General features: G+C 36.7%; 3 protein-coding genes across 4 annotated transcripts; all 3 read right to left on the bottom strand.

The window, feature by feature from the left end:
* Window positions 1–1789: 1789 nt before the first annotated feature.
* LOC107411574 (non-specific lipid-transfer protein 1) lies at window positions 1790–2662 on the bottom strand. The gene is made up of 2 exons (XM_016019181.4): window positions 2234–2662; window positions 1790–2119 (listed from the first exon to the last, which is right to left on the bottom strand). Exons 1-2 carry the CDS (start codon window positions 2584–2586, stop codon window positions 2110–2112), a joined length of 363 nt encoding a protein of 120 aa, XP_015874667.1. The 5' UTR covers window positions 2587–2662; the 3' UTR covers window positions 1790–2109.
* Window positions 2663–6371: 3709 nt separating this feature from the next.
* On the bottom strand, window positions 6372–13084 carry LOC107411598 (uncharacterized). Of its 2 annotated transcripts, XM_016019210.4 has the most exons (6): window positions 12071–13084; window positions 10995–11452; window positions 9634–9806; window positions 8496–8562; window positions 6805–8392; window positions 6372–6687 (listed from the first exon to the last, which is right to left on the bottom strand). In XM_016019210.4, exons 1-5 carry the CDS (start codon window positions 12951–12953, stop codon window positions 8351–8353), a joined length of 1623 nt encoding a protein of 540 aa, XP_015874696.2. In that variant the 5' UTR covers window positions 12954–13084; the 3' UTR covers window positions 6372–6687; window positions 6805–8350. The 2 variants fall into 2 exon arrangements, with proteins under 2 accessions (XP_015874696.2, XP_048323923.1); XM_048467966.2 differs by lacking the exon at window positions 9634–9806.
* Window positions 6651–7157, bottom strand: LOC107411577 (non-specific lipid-transfer protein 1-like). Its single transcript, XM_016019186.3, has 2 exons — window positions 6805–7157; window positions 6651–6687 (listed from the first exon to the last, which is right to left on the bottom strand). Exons 1-2 carry the CDS (start codon window positions 7155–7157, stop codon window positions 6651–6653), a joined length of 390 nt encoding a protein of 129 aa, XP_015874672.2.
* Window positions 13085–23093: the final 10009 nt, after the last annotated feature.

Here is a 23093-nt window from a genome sequence, read left to right as displayed (position 1 = left end):
TATATGTAATCAAACGGCAATATGAACTGCTATGGATACATATATGCATGCCTTGTTGCATGCTTTTCAACGAAAATGACGTCTCTAACGAGGAAGGGATACTGTAATAATTTATATTACAAAAAGCCAAAAACAATTCTTATTTGTTTGTCCCTTTGTGCCAGCGTATTATCATATGTATACGCAGATATCTTATACAGCTGTCTTGTTCCTAGAAAGACGTATATATTGAAATAAAATAAGATGTATATAAAATATATACAAATTTCTTGTACAACTTTCAGATGATCGTACATCTCAAATGCTGTCACTGAAAGCCATATCATATCTGCTTAATTCCTCATGATATAATTTATTGTAAATTTTGCCAAGTAGAAAATTACTGTATATAATAGTTTGTTTGGAAATTACTATAATCTTCTTTTGGAACAATCTAATTGAGGGTAAAGTTCTTCCAAAGTGTCTTTCTTAAGCTTGAATCAAAATGGGTAATTTCTTAAAATAGAAAATTTAAGCAAAAGAAAAAGATATGTAAATTAAGGCTACAGATACTTATCTATATATCAGTTAACAAAAGGGAAAAGATATATGGAAAAGATATATGTTAATTTTGAAACTAAATGCATGTATGTACACATATCCGTTTTCAAGGCAGTTGTAGAATAGGGTGGTGCTGATGGGTCTTGTTTCTTGTGATTATCTGGATAATGGTTGGGTGTTTATATTGTAATCTTAGAAAATAGAGCTGTGCTTTAACACAAATTTGGGTTGTGTTTTATGGTCTGATATTTTGGCTAAGGAAAAGGTTTTTTAGAAATATTTGTGTTTTACTTTGGATTTCAATTTAGTTTTCTTCTGAATGAAGAAATGAAGTTGATTCTCTTCTTCCAATGATGTAAATCTTGGTTCAGAGCTATTTGGAGATACTGATAACAGTCTAAGAAATTTCTACATACCAGTCGTGTGCACAAGGAGTGTTAGAGGGTGAAGGAATTTCTAGCAATCCATAGTCTCAATTTTATTTTGCTTTTGGAGTTTAGAAGCTGATTTTATGGGATAAATTTCAAATTTCTTTTGTAATGTCTGTAGTGGCCTGGTTTCTTATTATTATGTTTTTTTATTGGGGAACTCCCTAATATATACTTAAAAAAATATAGAAAAGAAAAACATGGCGATATACATAAATTGACAATTTGGACTTGGATGAAATAAAGTCAGCCATAGATATATACCAAGTATCAAAATAGTTATAATTACCAAAAGTATCAGAATAGTTATAAATAATTAAGTAATTTGATTTGACATCCCACCTGTCAAGAATTAAAGTTCAGTTGCAACGGTTATTTGGTGTGAAATTAATATAGTATTTAATTAATAAATTACCAAATTTTGGATAACATATGATGTAAAATTGTTCTATTTGTTTGTATATTGTTCTATTTGTTTGTATTTAGCCTTACTTTAAAAAATAATGCATAATATAAGCACAGAAGAGATTAGGAAAGATGATTAGAGTCATCAGATCCTTCTTCCATTATAAATTTACAGAGCCATTAGATGTAAGAGTAAACTTTTCCCCAAAAAAAAAAAAAAAAAAAAAAAAGAAAGAAAGAAAGAAAAAAGATCCTTTAGTTTCACCTTTCTCACTTTAGTGCGCTAATCTGTTCTAATCTTTCTATAATAATCATGATTGATGTTTTTGAGTCACTTTCAAATAATCTTCAATTTAATTGATTCATGAGAGGCATTATTACATTGCTTATAATAACATGCAATTATTTCTCTATGATGCAAAATAAAATTACTACGAGAATTATATTATATAACTGGTCTAACAAATACAGCCAATGATAGCAAGTTCAACAAAAATATATAATATCTTCAAATCTCTTCCTCTCCAAGTCTTACAATTCTAAAAGGAAAAGATTATTTATTTGTAGCAAGCGATACACATATGAATTGACCATTCAACCAAACGATTACAAGTAACACTATAGCTAGCTAGTAGCTTTATTTGAGTTACATTAATATTCGCCAAGGAGCTTTATTCTCATATCAGATTACTTTGAGCTTTGCACACAGATAGTGCAAAAATCTTCAAGGATTAATTTAACCAACCCTGCAATCATAATAATCCACAAAATTTCAGTATGCTTAAGCCCCAAAAAAAAAAAAAAAAAAAAAAAAATTCACAATGTTTAAAATGAGTAGTATTATATGAATGAATACTTACTTAGAGCAATCGGTGTCAGGATAGACTTTGTAGGGACATTTAGTGTTACATTTTCCTGGAATCTCATTGATACGATCATAGTCAAGTCCAGGGATCATAGCAGCACCATCTTTAACACAACTGCAAGCTTTCCTGATATCCTCTGTAGTCTTGTAAGCAGCATTCAGTTCATGAATTCCGGTACAGCATTCTGGTGCCACCGTCCCTCCCATCACTCCATAGCTGATGCAGGGTGTCAGCCAGTTGGTCACCTGCAGGCACGTTATCGTTGCACCAACTCGAGGAGATGCAGAGACTAACATGCATGCTATCACCACCACCAATGCCATCTCTCGGACTGCAAACTTAGCCATGGCAACTTGAGATTAAAAGACTAATTTTTTTTTCAATTTCTTTTCTAGTGTTGGGTTTGTGGAATATCAAACATAAAGAGTATGAGCTTTATATAGAGTGTAGGACAGCAGAAGATCTTGGCGGTTAGTACAGTTGGTCTCTGGGGGGACCGACCGTGACAAAGCTAGGAATGAATAATTTGTATGTAAATTGAGTACTTGCAAATATGGATCTTGAAAAATCTTGATATGAAAATTCAAAAGGATAAAGTCAGGCCACGCCAAGCGGAGCCGCCTTGTTGAAAAAAACAGGTAATTACAAGCTACATCCTTTCCTAATTTTGGAGGATTGCTTTGGAAAAGTTCATGCAGATCTCAAAATATATTTACTTGACAGTAACAGGAATATTGTAACTTTTTTTTTTTTTTTTCCTTGACTGGATGATGATTTAGACACGTGCCAAAAAAAGTTGGAAAACTTTGATTTGCGAGTTTCACCATTACAAGGAATTCAATCATCCGAAATCTGCTGTGTTTGTGTTTACTTCTTATGGAAAACGATGTATAGAAATATCTGAACTGTTCTCCGGCATTACCCTGACACATCAAAGATAAGATGATAAGTATAAAAACTTAATGTTGTATTGGTTACCAGGAACTTCACAATCAAAATGACCCACACCATTATTCTTCTACCATTATAGAAGTTTGATATGATTAAATTATCAAAACAGTTTCCTATCCTTTGGGTAACATAAAGGCTTTTTTTTTTTTTTTTTGGTTTTGTTTTGTTTTGTTTTGTTTTATCTTATCATTAAAATTTTACAATGTACCAGCTACTTCAAAAGCATAATAAAACTAAAATTAAAATTTAATTGGAACATATCATATCTTATAGAAAAATTCTAAAGTTGCAGAACAAAAGAGACACCCAAATGAATTTTATTTCTTCAATATGTGCAGTATCCTACCGTGTACAAAATCACTGAGGTTGGCTAAAAACCAAAAGTGTCACCAGGTATGCAACGTTGTTCAGCAGTTTACAATACTAGCCAACAATGACATGTTCAATTCCGTAACATGTTTCTCCATTTGTCCTTCAAATCCACCAGCAAGACAACCTCTAGCATTAAATCATGACAAATAGATGGCAAAAACATTTGAATGGAAACATAACAAACAAATTTAAGTTACTCCCTAATTTAAAATTCGGGTACCTCTGACTCTCTTGTAATGCATTATGATAAGAGTTCAACATGATTTTCTTTTTCTCTTTACCAAAACAGCATAATAAAAACAAAAATAATGAATCACACTAACGCTTCAAACATTATCACATCTAATTTGTTTTTGCTAGGATGAGTACAACTTCTATTTGTGTTTCCGTTCACATTTTCATAAGGAAACAAACTACTTCTGATTCAAAATTTTAATGATGCTTTCAAATTCTCATCCAGCGAGCACTTGAGTTGTCACTTTGAATTGAATTGCCCCTTTCTGTTGGAATAGTTGAGACTTCTTGGTAGTGGGTTTTCTATTATTTAGTCAACAAAGAGTCGAGACTTCTTCATAGAGGTACAAGTTGGAAGTGGGCCAGTGTGAAGCTGTAAGCTTCATTGCCAGTCAGAACTCCTAGCCAACTACTGACTGTCCCTTTGGAGCTCATCTGACCTTTCATGATTTAATTTATTTTTTTCCTCCTATTTGAGATAGATGAATCGAAGAAACTTTGATCCCTGATCCTGCTTACTCAATTCCTGGAAGGCCTAATTTGTTCACTTTTACAGAAGCATATGTAGTTATATATGCTATGAGTGACAGATTTTGATTTTAATGTCTAATTATAATGGATATGCTAAAGAAAGTGACAAAACCAGAAAAGGATGAGAGCGGTGAAACTTTTTGCTTGTCACCTACAATCTATCAAACCATACCCAACCCCCCATTACTTCCCTTCAGCCCCAACTAATAGGCCATAGAAGGGATCTTGAAAAATTAAAAGAATGAAGTTAAAGCAATAAAATAAATAAATAAATAAAAGACTAGTTATGCATAAAGGAAATACTTTTTTACACCATCTCTTAAAGTGTCTTCTTTGATCAAGCTCCATTTCTCAATTTTTTTCTACTTTTAGAAAATTTCAGTCATTTGACACTTTTTGCAATGGAGAACTGATTTTCCTCTAAATTGAATAGAATCATAAATTTTATTAACACAACTAGAAGTCTCAACAAGATGTCTCAAAGAAATTGTTGCACTATCATTGCCAACAGAGAAAAGGAAGATTTTACGCCCCCCCCTCTCTCTCCAAAAAAAAAAAAAAAAAAAATTTGAATATTATATATTTTCATTCCCTTTGTGGCGTATTTATAAATTGATAGAACCACCATACTTGAATGTGACACTGACCAAGCTTACAAAAGATATATCTAATAACTCAAAATAATTTAATGACTAAAAATAAAAACCTGTTTTAACATGAATACAATCAAGTCTTACTTGAACCTTAATCTATCTCATGTTATTACAAAAAAAAGTTCTAGGAAGGGAAGACCAAAAACAACAAAAGAGTGAATCCTAGAAATTGGTCCCCAACCTATACTTTTATTTGCTGAAATAATAGGAAACAGTACCAATTTTCAAGTACATGGGCATTATCAACCACCATTAAATAAGAGACTATGAAACATGGAGAGTGTTCTGTAAAATAGTGGACATTTTCCAGTCGCTTGGGCATGTCACTTTTAAGAGATTTTTGCACATCAAATCCCATTCGACCATTGACAGAAATAATATTAGTAATGGTACTTTTTAGAAAAAGATAGAACACTACTCATCTCACGTTTCTTCTAAGCAATTACCAAATATGAAAGAAGTCTGCCCTTTCCGTTTTGATAAAACTAATACTGTCATGAGTCTTATCTTACCTACCAATTAGATAAATGCATGCCCTTAAGTCAATAAATAACTCAAAATTGTCTGCACGGACAGTAAAATAATATAAACCCCCTTCATTTTTCTTCCCCTTTATCTTTTATTCAAGGTTGACCGCTGACACCTCTTCTCTGCCCCTTTGTTCAAGTCATCACATGTGGGTCCTACTCCTTGAGCTGGCCACCTTCTTCCCATTTGTATGATATATCTTTCTTGGTCTCTGATTGGCTGACAAAAGAAAACTATCTCTCCATCTTCCTTTTGGCCAACTTGACAAAAGGAGCACTATTTGCTTGATTATTTTTTTATTTTTGCCCTTAATTTGTGTGTGAATGCGGTTTGTTTATTGGTGTTAGATCTCACGCACTCACGGTCTTGTTTTTGGTGATCATCTGGATAATGGATGGATGGGAATTTCTATAACAGAGCCTTGGGTTCTGTGTTATGGTCTGATATTTTGGCTTAGAAAAAGGGTTTCAGAAATATTGTGTTTTAATTTTGGATTTCAATTTTAAGTTTTCTTCTGAATGAAGAAATGAAGTTAATTTTCCTAATCCAATAATGTAAACATATCCTTAGTTCAAAGCCACATGGTGATACTTGTAACAGCTCAGAAATTTCTACATATCTGTCATGTGTACAAGAAGTGTGGGTGAAGGAATTTCTAGGAATCCATAGTCTCAATTTTATTCTTGTTGTTGGAGTTTGGGAGCTGATTTTAAATTTATGGGTCAAATGATGAATTTCTTCAGTTATGTCTGTAGTTGCCTAGTTTCTCATTAATTTTAGGGGAAATATCCCCAATATTATTCTCAGAAAATTATAGAAAAGAAAAAGATGGGATATACATAAATTCATTATGGAGAATAGGATGATATAAAATCAGCAATATATAGATATATTCCAAGTATCAAAATTGTTACAAGTGATTAAGTAATTTGATTTGATATCAGGCCACTTATCAAGAATTAAAAGTATGATTGCAATGGTTTTTTGGTACATTATATCCTCAAATCTCTTCCTCTCCCAAGTCCCACGATTGAAAAGAATTTAAAGATTTATTATATGTGGCAAGCTATACAGGTACAATATAGCTAGTAGCTTCATGTGAAGGACATCGATTCTCCAAGGAGCTTTACTCTCATATCAGATTACTTTGAGCTTTGCTCAGACAGTGCAAAACCTACCCTGCAATAAAAATCCATAAAATTTGAGTACATGCTTAAACAACAACAACAACAAAATAAATAAATAAAAAATCACGATATTCATTTATGTATATATTCAGAATCAATGAATACTAACTTAGAGCAATCGGTATCGGGATAGACTCTGTAGGGAAAATTAGAGCTACATTTTCCAGGAAGCTCATTAATACGATCATAGTCAACTCCAGGACTCATAGCAGCACCATTTTGAACACAACTGCAAGCTTTTCTGATATCCTCTATGGTCTTGTAAGCAGCATTCAGTTCATGAATTCCAGTACAGCATTCCATTGGCACCGACCCTCCCATCACTCCATAGCTGATGCACGGTGTCAGCCAGTTGGTGACCTGAAGGCACGTTATTTTTGCATCAACTCGAGGAGATGCACATACCAACATGCAAGCTATCAACCCCACAAATGCCACCTCTCCAACTGCAAACTTAGCCATGGCAACTTTCGTCAAAAAGACTGTTTCTTTTCTTTTCTAGGTTTAGGTATGAGTGAAGGACAGCAGAAGATCTTCGCAGTTAGCACAGTTTGTCTGAGGAACTGCGAGAAAGTTTTAGAAATGAAATCGGTTTGTAAATTGAGTTACAAAGATCGATCTTGAAAATTATTGATATGAAAAAAATAAAGTCAGGCCGCCTAGTGGAGACACAGATGGTTCCACCACTGCAAGGAATTCAATCAAAGTGTGCTATGTTTGTTGACTTAGACTTCTTAAGAAGGAAAATGGTTTGAAACATATAGATTCTTAACCACGGTTACCCAAACACATTAAAAAGTCCCAAACACATTAAAGAGTCGTCAAGTATAATACCTATAAAAAGTCCTAAGTATAACTCCTATAAGTAATATTACATGTATTAAAATATTTATCAAATAACATATATTACAATATAATTGATTAATATATTTATATAACATAAATACGAATAAATAAATTTTTAAATAGAAAAATAAATTAAAAAATAATCCTTAAAAATATCATCTATCTGTCACATCATTTGTTTAACAAATTTAATAAATATAGCATTATTAAAAACTTATTGCTTTGTCATATGTTGCAACGATTTCCAGGAACACGAGATAAAAATGACCCACAACATTCTTCTACCACCAAGGTTGTCCATCATAAATAAAAATTAAAATATAAATCTAACTTTGATATCATTAAATTATCAAAAAGACATACAATTAGGTTTCCTATTCCTTTTCCCCATATACAATGTATAGTTTCGTATCCTTTGAGCAACACAAAGAGATAGGTGTTTTTTTTAATAATTTTCGGCTATCATAAAAGTTTTACTCATACCAGCTACTTCAAAGGCATAATAAAACTAAAATGAAAATTTAATTGGAACAACTCTACATATCTTATAGAAAAATTCTAAAGTTCGCCAAAATGAATTAATTTCATCAATATGTACAATATCCTACTGTGTACAAAGTTACTGAGATGACGTAAAAACCAGAAAGAGTCACGAGGTATGTAACATTGTTCAGGTGTTGTAACATTGTTCAGGTGCGTGTCACTGATATTTTACAACAGCAGCCAATATTGTTCAGGCGCGTCACTGATATTTTACAACACCAGCCAATATACAAAAAGCTGTTACATGTTGAATACTGTTGACATGTTCAATACCGCGACATGTTCCTCCATTTATCCTTCAAATCAACCTGCAGGCAACCTCTACCATTTAATCATGATATATAGATGGCAAAACATTAAATTGCATTTGAATGGCAAGGTAATAAACAAGTTAATGTAAAATTTGTGTACCTCCGTTCTCTCTTCAAATACATCACGATAACAGTTCAAGATGAGTTTCCAGTTCCCTTTACCAAACCTACATGAAAACAAAAATAAAAATAAAATAAAAACAAAAAAACAAAAATAAATGAATCACACCTAATGCTACAAACGACATGCACATCTAATTTGTTTTTTGCTAGGATGAATGCATCTTCTATGTATTTTCTTGAACATTTTCATTAGGAACAAAACTCCACATCTTTTAATGATGCTTTCCAATTCTCATCCAGGAAGCACTTGGATTTTCACTTAGAATGGATTCATCAATTGACCAATCATATCTTGGCTTGCTGCTGTCCTGTAGACAAACCAGTCTAGTAGTAGGAAGGGAAGGAAATCAAAAAAGGTCCCCCTTCTCTGTCAGTTTTCTGCCCTGTGCCATTGACCGATTCAGTTGCAGGCAACTAGTAATCTACTAGTTAACAGGGCTAAGATGTGAAGTGCCCACTGCTTTTCAATCTCCTCGTGAGCCAGATGGCTACAAGACAAAAGGATTATCCATTCCATGGAGCATCTGAATTGGCTCTTTCTGTTGGAATAGTTAAGACTTCTTAGGGGATTTTCTATTTTTAGTCAACAAAGGGTTCGAACTTTAGCTGTAAGTTGCAACTGGAAAAGTGTGAAGCTTTAAGCTCTATTGCCAGTCAAAGCTCCTAGCCAACCACTGACTACCCCATTGGAGCTCAGCTGACCTTTCTTAATTTAGCTCTTTTATTATTATCATTTATTTTATTTTATTTTTATTTTATTTTATTTTTTTGTGGCTATTTGAGACGGACGAATGGATGGAACTTTGATTCCTGGTTCCTACTAGGTAAATTCCTGGACAGCCTAATTTGTTCACCATACAAGAGCATGTATGATTCTGCTAAAAGTTACAGATTTTGCTTTTAAAGTTTAATTATAATGGATGTGCTAAAGAAAGTGGTAAAACTAGAAAAAAATGAGAGCTATAAAATTTTCTTGTCACCTACAATATGTCAACCCATACCCAAACCCCTATCACTTCCCTCCCACCCCATCAAATAAATGATCAAAAGGACCTTGAAAAGGATGAAGACAAATAAAGAAAAATTAAAAGACAGATTATTCATAAAGCACATACTTTTTTACACCATCCCTTAATGTCTCTTCTTCGACCAAGCTCCATTTCTTAATTTTTCTCCGTTTAGCAATTTTTGTCATTTCATACTTTTGCAAAGGAGAACTTATCTTCCTCTTTGGACTGGGAAGGTGAAGTCTATTTCTTTCAGGCGAGCCATCAATGGAATCATCCCACTGGAAAAATGAGGGGGGGGGGGGGGGGGGGGGGGGTGTTGGGGAAAGGCACAATGTTATACATGTAAAACATATTTCAAACATAACATCCTGAAATTGGAGAAACTGGACAACGATTCAATCAAAGAAAGAGAAATTGAATAGAATCATAAATTTTATTGACATAACTCGAAGTCTCAACAAAATGTCTCAAAGAAAACAGAAAATGGAAGACTTTACCCTAAAACAAAAAAAAAAAAAAAAAAAAAAAAAAGAAAGAAGGGAAGATTACTTATTTGCATTCTCTTTATGGCATATTTATAAATTCATAGAACCACCATGTTTGTATGTGATACTGACCAAGCCTACAAAGGACGTATCTCATGTCTTAAAATAACATAATGACTCAAAATAAAAACCTGTTTTAACATGAATGCGATCAAGTCTCACTTGACGTCTAATGGTAGGTTTTATAACCTTAATCTATCTCATGTTATTACAAAAATAGTCAGGAAGGGAAGACCAAAAACAATAAAGGATGCATCCTAGAAATTGGTCCCTTACCTACTTTTATTTGCTGAAATAATATAATACAGTATCATTTTCTAGTACATGGGCTTTAGCAACCACCAATTTAATAAGGAACTATGTAAGTGGTGACTGTTCTGTAAAACAGTGGTCAATTTCCAAAGGCTTAAATGCCACTTGAGAGATCTTTCCATATCAAATTCCATTCAACCTTTGAGAGAAGTAATAAAATAAGTCACAGTACTTTCTACACAAGATAAAAAAACTCTGCATGGACTACAATCTTTACCACTTATCGCATGTTTCATCATAAGCAATTACCAAATATGAAGAAGTCTGCCCTTTTTCCATTTTGATAAACTAATACAGTCATGAGTCTAGCTAACAATTAGATGCTCACAGATATGCATGCCCCTAGATCAATAACTCAAAAATGTCTTAACTATGAAGACACTTCTGCACAGACAGTAAATTGTTTATATCATAAATTTAGAGACAAGCAAATCAACAAGAAACACAATAACATAACTCACAAGATATAAAATACAAAAATATAAACAGTAATTTTATATATACACGTACCACACCTCAACTACTCGTTTGTAATGTAATTGACAGATTCCATGTACACTGATGTTAATTAAACTAGCATATTAGAATGAAAAATAAACCTATAACTACCTCATAAGTCTGGGCAGTGCTATTACGTTCCATCAAGGTAGGACGAGGAACATTATTCTTCTGATGACTGCAGGATGGATCTCCAACATTGATATCACTAGGTTGAATAGTTTCAGCATTCTTGTCAACAGATGAATTTGATTCGTCTAAGTCCTTTCGACCTTCATTTTGCAAAGAAGGCTCATGATTCACATTTTTTGTTGCCAAATTAGAAATTATAATTTCAGACCTTTGTATCGCCTCCGGAAGTGGGTCCGTCACTACTGCGAGTAACTCCATACGGCTAGATTTAAGTGATTGACGTGCTTTGTTAACGTCAGCACTAGATAAGGAATCATCCTTGTTGCAGAGTGCCTCAGGGTCCAAATCCCCACCATTAGTAATTCTGGCTGGACCTCTGTGGCGTCGGTGGGCTGCAACATGTTTGCATCTAAGCCCCACATTTTCCTTTCGGGTTTCTAGGGTTGGAATAAGAAAAATACAATAAGCAGAGCACATATACATATATATATATATATATATATTGGTCAAATATGAAGTAATATTTAGTGGAATCAAAGGATGAAGATAATAATGCGATTGAAAATGAAATTAATGATTGTAATATGAAAATCTGATATTTTAGGATGTTTCCAAAACTCAAATTTAACAAATTTGTTCATAGTTCATACATATAAACATATAGTCATTCACATTTGTATACATAAATATAATCTTTTAACATATTATAACTAGTGAGCTTAGCGTACTACTTTATGGTACATGATACATGCTATCACAAAACCACACATATTGTAATAAGCCATTTGACAACTATGCGTATCTAAAATTAGAGATGGAGAAAAGTTGGCCTACCGGAGAAAGGGTTCAATATGCATAATATGAAGCAAACAGTAAAAGTCCTTTCAGGTTAAACATAAATGCAAAACTGAAAGGAGGGATAGATTCAAACTCATGCTTAAATCAGTTACTGCATATATATAAATACATTATCACAAATAAAACCAAATGTACACTATTATGGACTTGCAACAAAAAAAGGAAGGGAAAATAAAAAATAAAAAAAAAGTTGGCACCTTTATCTTTAGGCGTAGTCACTTCTTTCTTGGCCGCGGGGTTGTGATCAGACACATTCCCATTCCCATCCACCCGGTTCTCGAATTGAACAGCCAATTCAAGAAGACCATTCAAACCCGATTCCGCGCACCGCTCCGGCGAATCCACTACCACCTGCTCCGGCACTTCTACTCCTACATTGGATTGCGCACCCACCTCATGACCACCATCCTTCGCATTCCCACCATTATCGACATCACCTCGATCCCTATCAACTCCGTCACCAATCCCCTCTTCAACTCCTGAACCGTCAACTCCTTTATCCTTGATACTCAATCTTGCTGCCCATTCAATGAACGAGGGACCCATTAAAGCCCACGCCTCTCCTAAATAAACACTGAGCAATCCGAGAGCTTCGTTCCTGGTGTTCATTCTACACAGCTTCTTGGAAACGTTAGCATCCCAAATTGCCGCTTCAACCTCTTCACCGTTCTTCTTCAACTCCTCCGTTAACAGGCGGCTCTTGCCAGATCTCTCCATGTGAGAGACCCTTCCTCTCCAAATCCGCCTCACGGCTTCAAAATATTTACCCGGTTTGCTCGCACTTAGATATTTGGCCGTACACTCCAATGCCACTGCACAGTACGCGGCTTTCATGGAGTCTAGTGTATCTGTGCCTTCTCTCTGATCTAGTTCCTCTAACATCTCCAAGTTCTCGAGGATTTTTTCGCTCACCGAAGCTTCCGACACCTCGGATTCGATGGCTCTGAGAAGTACGACCTTCTTCAAGCGTGACTCGTCGTTCGGGAAGGGAATTACTTTGAGCGCTTTCTTGACAACACCGTCGTCGTCGCATTTCCGGAGAAGAAATTCCAGAATCCACCGAGAAACGTCGACGTCCATTTTGGCGAATAAAGAAATCGAAACCCTAATTACTCATAAAAATGAGGGCTTTTTCCTTTTTTCTTTCTTTTTTTTTTTTTTTTTTTTTTTTTTTTTAGGGATTTGATATTCTCTTCGGAAACACAGAAATTGGGGATTTGGTATGGAATGGCTTTTGTATTTCAAAAATATAACAGACGGCGTGTTAAGGGCCTGTTTGGCGGTATTGTTATTATTATTATTTTGAAATTTTTAAAAAAATAAAATTCCCTTATTGCCACTCTCTCTCTCTTCTTTTATTTTATTTTATTTTATTTTATTTTTTGCTTTAAACTGAGCATTCATAGAAACCAAAAGAAAGTCAGCACAATAGGCCCTAAACTCAGAAAGTTTTTCTGGGTATACTTTTCTGGGCCATGAAAAAGATACAAGAGATGGGCACGCAGCCATTAACAAATACTATGGGCCACTTTGTTAGCTAGTCTAGGAGCCCAAACAAAATTAATAAAAAAAAAAAAAAACAATGAATACTATGAATAATATCATCAAAAAACACATCAGATGACCAGTGAAGAAGACTCTTCTCCCGAGCATTAATAGCTTTGACAACCAATTGAGCATCTGCTTCAATGATCACTTGAGACCACCCTTGATCCAGAGCTACCTGAGTGGCTCTACTGATTGCTTCTAATTCAGCTACTTCAGGAATTGTGATACTAGAATTAAAAGTCTGGATATGATGAGGCCTTCCCTGATCATCCCGAGCGACCACCGCAAGCCAACTTCTTCCATTTCGTATAGCTGCATCCATGTTTAGTTTCAAAACACCCACTGTCGGTCGCTGTCAGCCGTGCTTGATTCTCTCATTTACCCTCACCTTTACGTCCTTGCAAAGAGCTTCTGATAATTCTTTGTATCTCGAGAAAATTATCGATGGGGAAGACTCAAAAAGCTTATCCAAACCCTCATGGAGAGCTTTATTCATTAACCACCATAGATGCTCCAAGATGATGGCGCTAAACAAGAAGAAATTTTCTCTGTCGTCTTTGTGGACGGGAAGAATTCCCTTAGGATTTGATAAACACTTGAGAAAATCTATTACAACATTGCAATCTACCGCCTCCCATTTTAACCCCCAGGGGATGGCAAACCAAATTTTTCTCGCGATTTCACAATGGAAAAACACATGAACTTCAGTTTCCACTGTGTTGCAACCATGCACACAAACATTATTTTGAAGTTGGACACCCCTAACTGAGAGGTTAGAGAGAACAGGGAGGCTTAAATGAGCCAGCTTCCATGTGAAATTCCACATCAGTTGGAATGGGAAACGAAGCATACTTTGTAAGAGGGTGTGAATACATTTCCCTTGAGAAACCTTTTAAAACCGTGCAGACGGCGCCCAAAACGGACAATATCTCATGCGGGTGGACTGGGCTGTTACAATTGGTATCAGAGCCAGTACCCTGATCGGTGTGCCAGCGAGGACACTGGGCCCCAAGGAGGATGGATTGTGAGATCCCACATCGATTGGAAAAGGGAACGAGGCATGCCTTATAAGAAGGCGTGGATACATTTCCCTTGAGAGGCCTTTTAAAACCGTGCGGACAGGACCCAAAGCGGACAATATCTCATGCAGGTGGACTAGGCTGTTACATTCCACATGAAAATTTTTGTTCTTTCATGTAGTTTACTCCTCCATAAGAAATTCCACCACTTGTCCCCTGCAGGCTCTCTCCCCTCCTCCAAAGCATATGCAGACTTTACAGTAAACAAACTTGACTTGGAATTTGGCCAGATTACTTTATCTTTCTGATCATTTCTCGTCTGAAAAATTCCTTTAATGTGCCTAACTGACTCTTGGTCAAACAGCAGCTCCAAAAGATCGTCATTCCAAGCCCCATTAGCCAACTTCAGCGAATTGACCATAAGGATGGACTCCAGTTGCTGAGTTCTCAGATTTGGTAATAATTTGGGATAGTTGGGATCCATGGATCCTCCCATACGTTCACCTCATCACCCACACCAACTTTATAACAAAAACCTTTTAAAAGCAAAGATCTCACCTTTAGCACTCTGCTCCACAGCCAGGAACACCCAGTTCTTGTTTTGCACTTCATAAAGGTGAAATAAGGGAAATATTTAGCCTTGAGGGCTTGGACCCAAAATTTGTTTTCTTCCGTGGCAAGACTCCATCCAAGCTTAGCCACAAGAGCTTTGTTGAAATTCCAAATATTCCCGAAACTCAAACCACCTTTAGACGTCGGCTGGCACACTAATCTCTAGGGGACGGGATTGGGACCTTTCACAATTCTACGATCATTCTTCCACAAGAACGCTCTGGCCTTTTGCTCTAACTTGTCACATCACCTTTTTGGAAAAAGGAAAGTGGACATAGAGTAAACCGGGATAGATGTTGCCACATGTTTAATAAGGGTGGCTCTCCCTGCTTGTGAGAGAATCTTTGCTTTCCAACCTTGGAATCTAATTTCAACTCATTGTTTTAACTCTTCAAACGCTACTGTTTTACTTCTGCCCACCGTTAGGGGAAGACCCATATGCTTAGCTCTCTTGTCAACTTCCTTCATGCCTAAGCATATTTTGATTGCTGCTTTAATCTTTAGTTCAACGTTGAAGGAGAAGAAACATCCCGATTTCTCTTTGTTAAAATCTTGGCCCGACCATTTACAATACAACTGTAAACATCTTTTAATATTCCTAACCTCCTCCAAATTTGCACGGCAAAAAATTATAAGGTCATCCGTGAATAGCGAGTGAGATATCGAAGGAGCCATCCGACCAAGCTTCACTCCATGGAACTTCTTTTTGCGCTCCCATTTGAACAGCATTCTTGACAATAGCTCCATCATAATGATAAACAGAAAAGGTGACAGAGGATCACCTTGCCTCAACTCTCTTTCCATCGAGATTGTACCGAAAACACTACCATTTAGAAGTAACTCCATAGAAACTGAAGAAATACAGTTAAGAATTAATTTAACACATTTTTCAGAAAAGCCAAAGAGAGTGAGAATTCTGGTCAGGACCACCCAATTCACTATGTCATATGCATTTTGCATATCTATTTTGATACCAAGTAAACCCCAAAAACCTTTCTTCCGCTTCATTGAATGAAGAACTTCATTTACTACAACAACATTTTCCCCAATCCATCTATCGAGCATAAAGGTAGCTTGTGTCGGAGAAATAAGCTTCTTGAAAATGGGCTTGATTTTGTCTGCCAAAATTTTTAAATTGATTTTGTATGGTGTTGCATAGGCTAATTGGGCGGAGGTACTTGAATTTAGAAACTCCATTAACTTTCGGAATGAGCACCATAAAGGATCGGTTGATAACTCTCGAGAGGAACCCGGAGCGGAAAATATTTTGAACCATGACTACCATATCCTCACCAACAATGTCCCAGTACTTTTGGAAAAATAGTGCAGGCATGCTGTCAGGATCCGTCCAGAATTCCTCCCCGGAACCCTAGACAAGCCCTGATCCCAGAGAAACCCTATCGGACCCTCCACGGAAAATCCGGCAGAGCCTCCCCTAAGGGATGGACTAACCACAAATTTTACCTGCACTGAAAACACACTTCTATAATCATCCCCTTATTCCTCCCACAAACTACAAGTTGGTTCCACAAATTGCAGCACTTCAAAATAAAACAACAGCAGCAACCCAGTGCATAAAGAACAACTACACGTCCAATACAGTATACAGAGCATTATACAGATAAATGTGAAATTTATACAATGACAGATAAAAAGCAATACAAGATGAAGAGGAAAAAGGGAAGAAAAACTTCTTGAACTTCGGCAACGAACTGAGACGTCGGGCTCGCCCCGGACAATCAACGTCTCCAACCTGAACCTAGGGGAACGGAATTTAAGAGTGTGAGATGCTAATCATCTCAGTGAGTGACCCTATCTACTATACAATATAATACCACTGTAATAAGTAGATAGATAATAATTAATTGGAAATAATAATTTCTCTCAAAACCCTTACAATTCTCTCAGTTGGAAAAGTTCCCCTTTTAAAACCTTTTCACAAAACCCTTGTTCGTAATCCCCGAAAACCAAGACATCAAATAAATACCAGAACAGTAATAATTATATTTTTAATTCCAATACAGTTTCCAAACATTTTATTTTTAAAACACAGTTCTGAAAATCATTTGATGCACCCACTATATACCAGTGGCGCCAACAGTACCCAGCGTCCCAAAGTACCACCAGACAGGAGGTTATAGAAAGAAACCGGCATACGGTCGCGTGGCGTCCCACTGCGCCGCTGCTAACCTGGTGTCCCGGCCATGGGGGGGTGGCCACCCTCATCCGATGGCAACCACAGGACAACCTCATAATATCACCTGCGCGCTACTCACACCCACCTGCGCGCTAATTATAACCGTGTGCACACTAACCATATCACATAAAATCAGAACACCAGTACGTGCACGGTGCATCTAAAAATCATAAAATCCACATATTGAATTTATATATCAAAACTCACACTTTTGCATAAACACAACGGGTATATTCCATCCGCTTGAACCGGGAAATTTTCCACAATTTCTTTATAATCAATACCATAAATTCCATAATTTTCAAATCCACCAACTCCCAAATCCACCAATTCAAATATCCACATTTTCCCAATAGCATAAATAATTCTCGAAATATAATAATCAAATCTCAAAATATTCCATGGGCATATTTTATAAAAAAAATTGAAATCACCAACATGAGCAAATATCTTCCTTGAAATATTTGAAAATCAAATCGTGCCCGATTTAATATTAAAACCACACGAATTTCAAAATCCTCAAAACCATAAAATAATTTCACATGGCATAATTTTATAGAATGCACATTTTCTTAAATCCAATAAATTCACCAATAAATCCACAATAAATCAAATAATTATTTGGCACATAAAATTTAAATTCCAATATTTAAATCACACATAATATTCACCAATTAAATTCTCAAAATTTAATTTGAAGGTGGGTCACTCACCTGGAGCACGCAATTAAACCACGATCCACTATGGGATCAATTCCATGACTCACCCGTGCTCCTAGAACAAAATTCACAGACAGTCAAATAAATTAATATTTTATTTGGGTAAATAATACCCAGTACCCGGGGGGTCAAACACAAACGTTATCCAAAATAGGCGAATAATATACCGAATCGAAGCTTGAGCGATGAGGATTACCAATCCGGTCTCCATCGACCCCAATTCCGCCGGAAGTGGCCGGAAAGCTTCGACCGGTTTTCAATTTCTCGTATCTCGCAAATCGCTTTGAATTTTTGAGATTGGAGGCCATATTTGGACTCAGAGGGGTCAAAAATAGGGGGAGAGGGGTTTAATTCGGACTGGGCTGGCCGGAATACGGCGAAATCGCCGGAAAAACATAACCGGCCGCCGCCAGCTTCACCGGCCCGATCTGAGCGCGTCCGGCGGCGACAGGCCGGGAAATTTGGGGGTCGAGATCGCGGCGAGGTGGGCTTCGCCAGTGGCCGGCGCATGTGGCATTCCGGCTACTGAAATCCGGCCAAACGCCGGTCAAAGAGAGAGAGGGAGAGAGTCAAAGGAGAGAGAGAGAGAGAGAGAGAGAGAAAAATAACTGTTGGTGTTTTGATGGCTCGGGGAAGAAGAAGGGAAAAAAAGAAAAAAAAAAGAAAAAAAGAAAAAGAGAAGAGAAGGAGGTGTTTTTCCCACGTGGGGAAAAGAAAAGAAAAAGAAAAAAGAAAAGAAAAAGAAAAAGGAAAATAAAAAGAAATGATTTAAAATTAATTAAATAATATTAATAATAATATTATTATTTAAAATACTAATAAAATAATTTGATTTTACACATGGTTGACATGTGACATTTCACCATGGTGACACATGGTCACCTTCATTAAATCACACGTGGCACATCGTTATGCGTGTAAAAATAATATTAAAATAATACGGTATTTGAAAAACTCTACAGGTCCATAACTTTCAAACCACATGTCCAAATCGGACGTGCCGCTAGTCTACGGACTCGTATCGACGAGCACTTCACAACCATGCATGAGTCAAAGCTCAACCTTGCATGAATAAAAAGTCAACTCCGGCACCCCTTGGACAGTTTGGACCTCAACTTGTTTTGCTCAAAACTTTCAAACCGTAGCTCCGTTTTCAATGTGCTACCAGTCTACGAACTCGTGCCAACGTGTACTTCGTAACGGTACCTCAGTCAACCTAGAATTCCAACCGGAACAAAAAGTCAACTTTTGACCCCTTCGGTCAACGGTCAACGGTCAAAGTGCAAAAATTCCGACATGATTCGGGACGGGGTGTTACACATGCCGTCTGGACTAGGGGTCTTCGTTGGATGAAAATTCTTTACCACGTTCCAAACTTCAAGCGCAGTTAGTATCGCTTCCAGATTTTCATTCTCTTCCTTGGTCACTGTGACTTGAATAAATTCACCTAGGTTTTCACTTCTTTGCAGATCCTCTGCTGTAAAAAGTTTTGTGAATTCCTCCATCAGTAGCGATCCAATTTCCTCGCTAGACTCTTTCTAACAACCATTTCCATCCTTCAGCGCTGGAATGAAAAGCTTCCTTCTATTTGTTATTGTAGTTGCATGAAAGAACTTTGAGTTTTTATCCCCTATTGTGAGCCACAATTCCCGGGATTTCTGTCTCCACATGATCTCCACTCGTTTCCTCCATTCATCTAATTTAGTTGAAGATTCCTTTCCTCCCACAGGGTCTCCTGAGAAGGATCTAATCCTTGCACCCATTGAATTTTCTCTTCCAGTTCCTTTATCCTCGTTTGACAAAAGCCAAAAATATTTCTGTTCCATTTCTTAAGAGCTAATGTTGTACTATGTAACTTGTATCTCACCTAAGCAACACATTCTCTGGAGTCCCCTTTGAACCAAGCAGAAAGCACCACTTCCCTGCACAAACTATCTCATGTTTATATTTCAAGAGATCTAGAAGGTCGTACCTATGTTCGATGGTCAAGATTCAGGGTCAGTTGAATTGGGATGTGATCCGAGCTCGCACTAGAGAGATGAACAACCCCTGCTTTTTCAAAGCTTGTTCTCTATTCCGGGCTTACTAACACCCTGTCCAGTCTTTCTCTAATGTTAGCATGACCTCCTCTTTTGTTGCACCATGTAAAAGGTTTACCATGGAACCCCCAGTCAATGGCTCCTACTTCATACATAAAATTTCACAGAAAGGCATTTAATTTCTCAGACACTGGTCATCCCCCCTTTTTCTCTACTTGGCTCGTTACATCGTTAAAATCTCCTAGACATACCCAAGAGCTAGGACCAGAGTTCACCAATTTAGTTAAATCCTCCCAAAACACCTTCTTAACTGTTTGTTCCGCTGGGCAATGACAGAACCAAATCGCCCAATCACTCTCTCGTTCTGACGCCACCTTCACACCTATAAAGCCATTTGAAACTGAAAACACCGACCAATGCCAACTTTGATTCCAAAAGATTGCCAACCCTCCTTTCTTATTGGCAGCTTCAATGATAAAAGAGTTTTCAAAAGCTAGCTTCTTTCCAATTCTTTCCATTTTCTCCTTTTGAGCCTTCGTTTCGGAAAGAAATATCCCCGCAGAGAGTATTATTGCACAAGGGCTCTGAGAGCCCAAACTATCGATTTTCTCCCCACCCCTCAACAGTTCCACGATAATATACTCATGGCTGCGGTGGGGGCATGGTTAGGTCCGCCTACTCGGCCGATTTAGATCGATCTCAATCTCCTCATTATTTCTTGGTTTGCAAACTTCCTCCCTCGTCTCCATTAATTTTATCCCTCTGGCTCTTTTTTTCAATCGTACTTTAGGCAATGTTAGGCTGGTGGATAAGTGATTAGCCATTAGTTTGTCGTTGGCGAAAGGCATTTCACTAGGTATGTGTTGATCCAAGGATGGTTGGTCCATCAAACAAGCAAAGCCCACATTACTCATCTTATCTTGTTTATTTGTACATTGGTCCTCCAACTGACAAGGCTCATGAATGTGGGCCTCAGTCTCCAAATGAATGAAGTACCCCCCGAAGCCCATTAATATGCAACGGTAGCCTATTCTCTCTAGTCTTTCTATTTAGGCCCGCAAATCGAGTATCCCTTACTTTGCTCGCCTTTTCCTTGTCACTCATGCCCTGCTTCCCCCTGCTGACTTCCAGCCGCTATTTCTCACTCAATTTTGAGCTAGGGTTAATCTTTATGTCAGAAGAGACTCTCCTATTTGCTCTATCTGCCTCCACTCCTTCACAAGTCCGTTTGAATTTTGAAAAAGAATCAAGCTCATACTGAGCACTAGGGTGATGGGTTGCCATAGAGGGCTGTTCGTTGTCAGAACCTTTTGACACCAGCCCCATCCCCCTTCTAACCCTAGGATTGCTGTGTGTAGCTTCCCCTAATCCCGAGCAGATTGGATCTCCTAGAGATTCCTGTACTTTGACTTGGTCATTTCTGATGAACGGTGCGGAAGACTCCCTCTGAGTTGCCGTTCCTCTTTTCTCCTTATCATTATCTAGGTTAATTTCATCATCTGGTTCTGTTATTTGCCCTTCTTCCTTCCCTTCTTATTCTTCACTGGATAGTGAGTCAAAAAAATCCCTTCTGGGATTTTCGAATCTGCGTAAGAAATGTCCCTCTTGGACAACAGAGAAGGCTCCTCCTCTGCTCTCAGCTAGACTCCATAAGCGTCTCCATCGATGTCAAGCGAGGTAAGTTTTCGGGTCTTGCAGAACTATCTGAGATGTCCCAAGATTCCACAATTATAACAAAAATCTCCCACGTTTTCATAGCAAAATTGAATCCACACTTTGCCATTGCCAATTTTCTGGAAGAATCCAATAAGTAAAGGCTTTGCTATGTCGATCTCCACTTGGAGCCACATGTATTTCAAACCCATAGCATTCTTCTTTGTACCGTCTTCAACTTGTAGCACCTCTTTAAACAAACTTCCAATCTTAAAAGCATTCTCTTTATTCATAAACTGCACTGGTAATCCATGTATTTGCACCCAGGAAGTGGAGTGTGAAAAATCAAAATCTCTCAAAGACATATGTGGATTCCACTCTTTGAGTGATAGGTGGGCACCATTTATCATCCAGGGTTGTCGGATCCATACTCGAGCTCAGTCTGAAACCGTCTTGAAAGAAAATAAAAAGGTGTTCCCATTAATTTGGTCCATCTTGACTAAATCTTGTGTAAACCAGATCTGTTTGGGAATCAGTTGAATTATATGTTGCTTGATTGATTTTTCAGAGATGATCCTTCCGACCAAGGTCAGGTTAGATTTTTGTGTTGCCTCCTCCCCATCTGCTGTGAGTTCGAGATGTGGTAATAAGCCTTGTTCGTCAACTCTACTCTCTTTTGTATTCATATTCTTCTATTGTTCAGACATCACAAAAACACCAAACTTAGAAGATAGGAATCAAATCCTGAGAGTGCACACCACCACACAAAAATTTTAGAAAAATCACTGCCAGCGAAAACAACTAACCCTTCGTTAGAAACCTCTCACACGAAAAACCTCTTAGCTAATCCTTTATTTTTACTCATTTTAATTTTTTTCCTCTTTGACATGTTCAATGGTATCAAATGGTTATCCCCTATAGAAACTTCTTATTGGAAAATGATAACGTTGTCTAATATAAAGATAAATATGAACTATTTCTGAATAAAACTTTAAATATAATATTGACAAAATATTGTATAATATTATAATTTAAATATATATATATATATATATTAATCAATTTGAATATTAACTGATAAATCCACCAAACCCTATAGAAAAACTTTTGGCAATTTGATATTTTATATAATAATTTTTTTATTTTTATATTGAAAGTGGTGTACCCAAATTTTGGTCATTTTATTCAAGAAAAAAAATAATTTTGGTCACCACTGAAGGAAAGCCAATGCACCTTTTATTTTTTTATTTTTTATATCAAAAGCCATGGGTTTTGACTCCCCACAGATTATGCAATAGTTCAAAGAGGGAATTTTTTTTTTTTTTTTTTTTTTGGTGAATATGGTTCAAAAGGGGAATTGCTTTAACATTAAGCTCATGTAGATAAATTGAACTATGGATGAAAAGTACAAAAAACCTGTTTTCGAATCTTTT

This window comes from Ziziphus jujuba, chromosome 10 (genome assembly GCF_031755915.1).
Source record: "Ziziphus jujuba cultivar Dongzao chromosome 10, ASM3175591v1".
Classification (NCBI taxonomy): Eukaryota; Viridiplantae; Streptophyta; class Magnoliopsida; order Rosales; family Rhamnaceae; genus Ziziphus; species Ziziphus jujuba.
The sequence above is the reverse complement of the archived record's forward strand: the minus strand, read 5'-3'. Positions and strand labels throughout refer to the sequence as shown.

Bases quoted from the DNA above. Each gene is read 5' to 3' on its own strand.
- LOC107411577 (XM_016019186.3), bottom strand. From the start codon at position 7,157: ATGGCTAAGTTTGCAGTTGGAGAGGTGGCATTTGTGGGGTTGATAGCT. The intron at 6,688-6,804 runs GTTAGTATTCAT...TTTTTATTGCAG, and splicing joins CCCGATACCGATTGCTCTAA to GGTAGGTTTTGCACTGTCTG.
- LOC107411598 (XM_016019210.4), bottom strand. From the start codon at position 12,953: ATGGACGTCGACGTTTCTCGGTGGATTCTGGAATTTCTTCTCCGGAAA. The intron at 9,807-10,994 runs GTAGTTATAGGT...TCATTTTTCCAG, and splicing joins GCACTGCCCAGACTTATGAG to TGGGATGATTCCATTGATGG. The intron at 8,563-9,633 runs GTATGTGCTTTA...GTTTTCATGTAG, and splicing joins TTAAGGGATGGTGTAAAAAA to GTTTGGTAAAGGGAACTGGA.
- LOC107411574 (XM_016019181.4), bottom strand. From the start codon at position 2,586: ATGGCTAAGTTTGCAGTCCGAGAGATGGCATTGGTGGTGGTGATAGCA.